Source organism: Salvelinus fontinalis, chromosome 1 (assembly GCF_029448725.1).
Source record: "Salvelinus fontinalis isolate EN_2023a chromosome 1, ASM2944872v1, whole genome shotgun sequence".
NCBI lineage: Eukaryota > Metazoa > Chordata > Actinopteri > Salmoniformes > Salmonidae > Salvelinus > Salvelinus fontinalis.
Window position 1 is genome coordinate 44,023,350 of NC_074665.1, and position 6,941 is coordinate 44,030,290.

Below are 6,941 nucleotides of genomic sequence, written 5' to 3' on the forward strand. Positions count from 1 at the left end.
GGAATCAAAGGCAGATGTTTCACACTCTCGATCCCCCAAAACCTTCTTGTGACCACTGGCTCAGGGGGTCGGGACCCCCAGTTTGAGAACCACTGGCCTACATGTTACCGGCCCAACATGTTGCAGCAGATAATGCTAAGCACACAGCACCACATTGCTTTATCATAAGGTGATGTTACATGAGGTATAGAAGGGAGGGGTATCCATTTTAAAATAGGGGCTCTGATAAGCATGGTTTAGCCCATTATGTAAAATATCAAACGAGTACACTTTATTTGAATAGACACTCTGTGGACACAAGTTGCAGAGTTAGTGTGTGACTTCAGTTTGTGGTTGGTAGTTTGCAACTTAAAGGGATAGCTCAACCAAATTACAAATTCACATTTCGTTTCCTTACCTTGTAAGCAGCCTATAAACAAGGACAATTCAGTGCAATTCACTTCACGAGTACAATTCACTCTTTGGGGTCGTTTATGTAGCCACTGCTACCATCCGCTAACGTTGGCATTTCAAAACTAACATGTAAGTCAAACAAGATTGCAATTTTGAAATGTGGGTGAACTATCCCTTTAATTATATCCTGTCTCTTATTTGTTTGATTATCTTGAATGAGGCATGCGCAACCAAACAGTGGGCACACCCACTGATGCTGGTGTCTCTCTCCACGCTACAGTCAAGGTGCTATTTTTCTGCATAGATTATTTTGGGCTAGTACAACTTGTGCTTTTACAATCTACAGTAGTAATGTTGACCACCATGTGCTGGCTACTGGTTGGATGTTGTGGGCTCGCCTTTGTGAACCTCTCAGGTAAGAGATTAGTACACTGACTTATTTTAAGAGTGATTCCTAGCATGTGTGCTGACAAATGAGACATACAATACTAGAGTCATCACATTACATCAAGCATTACATTTAAACTACTCTTGAAGTTATCTTTGTATCGATGTTTACAAATGTTTTATACATTGGATATTTATAACCGTTTTTTTGCAAGTATTTTTTTGTTGTTGTTGCATTGGACCATGTCTCGAGCATTGTTTCCTGCCCATCTGTGTAAAAGAGGAAGTCAAACTAACCTCACAATATATCTGTAATAAACATTTAGTTATGATCCATGTACAATTTGTTACATCCAAGATTGTTTAATCCATTGTATTATTGGTATTAGCCATTCATTTATGTTTTGTTTTTTACATTTACTTCATCGTTTTGTGTCATGGTAAATTAAGCAGAATATTTATTAGGCTGTTACTGTAAAACAGGCATACGGTCATTTGAAATAGCTTGGGTAGGCTTATACATTATTTCATATACTGATGTCTAACACGCTTACACATTTATATATTATATAATTAATCCGATACGAAAGATTATATGAAAGATTAGTGTTTGATTATCTAGGTGACATTTGCCATTTCATCATAACAAATATCTGACAACATTTGCTAATTAATCATGTTAATTTAACAGTAGTAGGTTTTATAAAATAGTTCAACGCTTCCATCACCTGTCTCACTGACCAAACCTTGTGTCTCTCATCCCACACGTCTCTCCAGTGGCTTTAAACAGCATCCCACACGTCACCCAGAAGCCTCGTTTCTATGGGGTGAAGACCAATCGCAATGTGACCATATTCTGTGTGGTATCGGACCGAAACCAGTCTGACACGGTGGAATGGTACAAGGCCTCAGAATACAACACCACGAGGAAGAAGATAGAGGGGGACCGTGTCACTGTGAGGCAGAAGAGCATGTTACGGAGCATGTTACGAAACGCCTCGATCGAACTCAGCCGTGTAGAGACGGAGGACACTGGATTGTACTTTTGTCGGATTAACAACATCACCTGGGGGCCAGGGACAGAGCTACAAGTGTTCAGTAAGTAGACTACAGTATAGCCCAATGCAATCTCGGATGGTGACATAAAATGTTAAGAATGATTGGATGAAAATGATTTGGAATCGTTTTTGTCAATGGGATGGCATCTGTTTAAGGATATGTATTGCTTTATCAACTAGTATGATTTTTTTTTTTATATATATATAATCCGCATCATTGTCATCCTCGGATTTGAAGATGGTGATAGATTGTCAAAACTCGTAATTTGCAAATTTACAAACTCGTAATTATATCTCTCTCTTTCTCTGTGTGTGTATGTATAAAGGACCCTCTAACGCTGAAAATGCAGAAAGGAGGAGCAAGCTGAAGGATGCTTTGATATTTCTTCAGGCGTTACTCTTAACGCTGTTTGCTCTTGTCCCACTGCTACGCCACCAATCCCTGGTGAGTCGCATGACACAATAAATATACATAACTGAAAACCCCAGCAAAAACAAAATTATGTATTTTAATGCATTATCTGGTGTGATTTCAATATGTTTGAATGTACCTGACACAACAAAACAAATGAAATAAAGTTATTCACATGGAATACTTACCTTCTGAACTTCAAGCTTTTCAAAAGTTTCATTATTTTGACACAAAGGTGAGAGGGTAGAGTGTGTGATACAGTATGTGTAAAATATATGGGGCAATATGTACAATTTGATACTTGGTTTTTATTATGCAGAATTGTTTTCAGTTGTCTCTAATTTTCTTTCAGTTGAAGAAGGAAGATGCAATTTATGAGGAACCTGAACATGATCACATCTATGAGGTACAGTATGTTAATGATGATAACAGGGTCTTCTGTGGTTTTTGATGAAAATGGAGCTAAAACCACCTCAATTCTCTATATGTTCTCCATACTATCTTGTATGCTGTAATGCAGTGTAACAATTTGGTTCATATTAGAAGGACAAGACTTCAGGGTTTGGGTCAATTCCGTTTTAATTCATGTCTGTTTAGGGAATGTAGGCCTATTGAAAATCAGGTTGCACCTATTTTACGATGCGAAGGTAACACTGTAAATACTATGAGTTTCTTTGGGATCCATTAAAACTTATACCACTCAGAGCCATTTGGTATCATTACCATTATTAACTACCGTAGAGTACCAGAAAGTATCCATTGTTACCACACAATTTCTCATTATGGAGTGGCTGTGCAACCTGTGTTCAGGACACGTATTCGTGTGACCCAACAACCTTACATTCTGCGCATGTTACTTTACGGGAAAAAAATTGGGATTGAAATGCAGCCCATGCAAAACAACTGATATCTCGAGTTAGTTACTGTGTGGATTGTAATTAATGTACATTTTTGTAGGGGTTGATACATTTTCTGTTAGGGAAAATCAAGTTTGACATTTAAAAAAACCTTTAGAAGCCTTCAATACATTACAAGTTTCCGACATCAACAGGGTGATCAAATTAAGATCCTACACCTGTAGGTTACATCAATTGGTAGGTAATTACAGTCAGCATGTAACCAACAAAGATTTCCTCAAGTTATGTCTTAAAATAGATTCAACATAAGATACATAAGATACACGGCACATAAGCTACCGGTAGATTAATTCCAGCCCTGTTAGTTCTAAATCAAATTAAACCAGTTGAAATCGCACTCTAAATGTATTAAACTTCAGAATTGCATTGTGGGTATACGTGTGCACAGCCTTATCTATGGATTATGCACCTATGAAATGGGATATCAGCCGACTCAGTAACACCCAAAAATCACAACTCTGTAGAGTTTTTGCAAATATTAGCGTCATACTGTAGCTCTTATTGCGGTACTTTGACTGTGGCAAGTCCCCTCCCCACTTAGTCTATTATGTGTGTTGAATATTCATGGAGAGGTGATTTCCCCCAGTCAAAGTCCTGCTATAAGAGCTATGATGCTAATATTTGTGTAAACCTGACAAAGTTGTCTTCTGTGGGTGTCACTGAGTAGGTTGATACGCCATTTCATGGGTGCACAATCCATAGGTTAGGCTGTACAGTGCATCATGAATGTTCAATATGCGCAATAGACTAAGTGGAGGAGGTGATTTTCCACAGTCAAAGTCCCACATTAAGAGCCAGGGACAGAGCTACAAGTGCTCAGTAAGTATGCTACAGTATAGCCCAATGCAGTCTCGGCTGGTGACGTAAAATGTTAGGAATGATTGGATGAAAATTATTTGGAATCATTTTAGTCAATGGGACACACAGGTCAATTCACCTGCCATCTTATTAAATACTAGTTGAATACCAGAGAAAACAGCGTAAAATAGCGCTACCAAGAATCATCACTGAAGTTAAATGATATCCAAGGTTTCATTAATTGAATTGATGAATTCAAATGTCAATTCATGTTCCAAATGACCTGGACCTGGAGAAATACATCTGAGCCTAACTTTAGGCCTGATCGGCTGTCAGTGACAAACAGGAAATTGTGCTTTTCCTCACAGCTGCATGTTTCTCTCTCTCTCTCTCTCTCTCTCTCTCTCTCTCCTTCAGTGACTCTTTAACCACAGCTTGTTTGTTATCATTGTCATAATGTGGATAACAAAATGTTTTCATTTTAGCATTTGTCTAAGTTGGCATTTCCTTTTTTGTGTTTGTGCATGTTGAAAATGTTGTGTGTCGTCATTCCAGCTTACACTTCTTATTTTCTGCATTCATCTGGCACCCATTTTTTTTTCTATAAATGGTGGGGCATCATCTTCCTTAAGCACTGCTTCTAATTAAAATAGTAGGGAAATATTTAGGTACTACTATTGCTCTCTCGCTATACACAGTCAACTTGTTGATATACCATAAAGACATACCAATAGCATAACAATCAAATTGTCATTAACAAATGAAAGTCATGTAAAAGCAGCACATTGTACATAAACTGTAGTCTACTTTTGTATATATTTGTATGAGTGTATTCATTGCATGTGCACAAAATTACATTTAGTTGTAATGTAGTAAATAGGGAATTTTCCCACCTTTTTTTTCCATCCCCGCGCCATTTTTCTTTATTTGACGCATGCAGGGCTTGGAGATCGAGCATTGTGGTGGTCTGTATGAGGACATCTCAGCGTATGCTCAGCCTGGGCCAGCAGAGGCTGCTGCAGCTTGGAAGCAGGAGTGAGCCGCATCGGCGCTGAGATGGGGACTGAGCTCTCCTGTCATCCACTGCACCTCAATGCCCAGCTGCCCCGTATTCGTTAAGCGTTCAGAGTAGGATTGCTGATCTATGATCAGTTTTGCCTCATAGATGAAAATGAATAGACAAGGGGGACCTGATCAAAGATCTGCACCCCTACTCTGATGCAATATGAATACGGCCCTGGACTCAAAAGGCCAATGTCTCATCCATGGTGTTTCAGGACGTATCTTATGTTTAGTGATTTGTTCAGATGACCACTATTTCTTTATGTTATAGATCCATCCATATGGAGAATGTCATTTTAGAATGCATGTCCGCATGTTCTTTTCGATACCTCCTATATAAGATGCACGTAGAGGAACAGATTGATGATTCATGTTTCTAACAGCATATTTTTCTCTCATCTCAAATGTGTTCGTGTTTTCTTTTCAGTTGTGTTTGGTGTTTTTATAAAAGGAGTTTTGAGTTGGTGCTACTATTTTGATTGTTATATAATAGGGTGAATGCGACAAAGTTAGTAATTGTAATGCTTGTCTGACGAGGCTTGTCCATAGAAAGGCTTTCTCTTTTCAGCTTCTCCTGTTTCAGTTGTAAATACTCAACCTGATCACACCCCTTCAAATTGTATCAATGTGGGTGTTTTGTTAAGTGGACATGTGGCCTGGATAAATATGTAGGCCATCCATTGCTGATTGCTAATAATGTTATACTTTTGCCTGTTCTATGATATGGCAGCATTGTAAAGTGGACTTTGCCTTTCATTTTTTTTCTTGTCTTTTGACATTTGTCTCGAGAGAGAAAGTTGAGCTGTCATTTTTGCCAAAGCGTCACAATGCCTGTTTTTATTAAAACTATTACTATACCATAAAACTATTAAACAGTGATTGACAAATCCATATGTAGTCAAAAATGCATTTAATGAAGTAGCACGTAAAAGCATACATCTACAGTAATTCTGTGTATAAAAATGTATCCAGCAATCATCCCAACAGAATAAATAAAAGTTAATAAATACCCCCACAAATAAATAGATTTAAAACCAGATTTAAAAAAACACATTTCTATGTGGAATCAATAAATATAAATAAAAAAACAGGCGAAATACATTTTTTTGTGAACATAATTATTGCGTTGCTCTGAGTTTAGATGCTGTTTTCTGTAGCTGAACCCAGAAGAACCAGCCTCCTCAGATGTGTCCTAACCTCTTTCCTGACCAGCTCCCATGCATGAGCACTGTATGCCTGCAGATTGATGACAAAGCCACAAACATATTAGCAGTTGAAAATCAGAACACCCTCATCATACAGAAGGGAACATTGCCTTTAAATTTCTAGCGCACTGTAGCGCAGCTCTTTATCATTAAGGATTACATTGAGCCCTATATTAGACAAGTACACAATACTGCAGTGTAGATAGGTACACATTGTTACATCTGATTGCACCATGAACAGTTTCAAGTATTTGCGAAATAAACAACAATTATTGGATGAGCGGAGGTTAGCCAAAATGAATCATGTATATGTTTTTGTATTTACAAATACAATGTACTTACACTGTACTTGCCAGTGTAACTACCATTTTTAATGTATGTACAGTATTTTGTTATGGACACAGAGTACCAGTCAAAAGTTTAGACACCCCTACTCATTCAAGGGTTTTTCTTTATTTTTACTATTTTCTACATTGTAGAATAATAGTGAAGACATTAAAACCATGAAATAACACATATAGAATCATGTAGTAACCAAAAAAGTGTTAAACATATCAAAATATATTTTATATTTGAGATTCTTCAAAGTAGCCACCCTTTGCCTTGATGACAGCTTTGCATATTCTTGGCATTCTCTCAACCAGCTTCATGAGGTAGTCACCTGGAATGCATTTCAATTAACAAGTGTATCTTGTTAATTTGTGGAATT

At 37.6% G+C, this 6,941-nt stretch overlaps 1 protein-coding gene across 1 annotated transcript; it reads left to right on the plus strand.

The window, feature by feature from the left end:
• The first annotated feature begins 639 nt into the window (after nucleotides 1-639).
• Nucleotides 640-5,918, plus strand: cd79b (CD79b molecule, immunoglobulin-associated beta). Its single transcript, XM_055922338.1, has 5 exons — nucleotides 640-808; nucleotides 1,558-1,878; nucleotides 2,165-2,283; nucleotides 2,603-2,656; nucleotides 4,906-5,918. Exons 1-5 carry the CDS (start codon nucleotides 745-747, stop codon nucleotides 5,002-5,004), a joined length of 657 nt encoding a protein of 218 aa, XP_055778313.1. The 5' UTR covers nucleotides 640-744; the 3' UTR covers nucleotides 5,005-5,918.
• The last annotated feature ends 1,023 nt before the right edge of the window (nucleotides 5,919-6,941 follow it).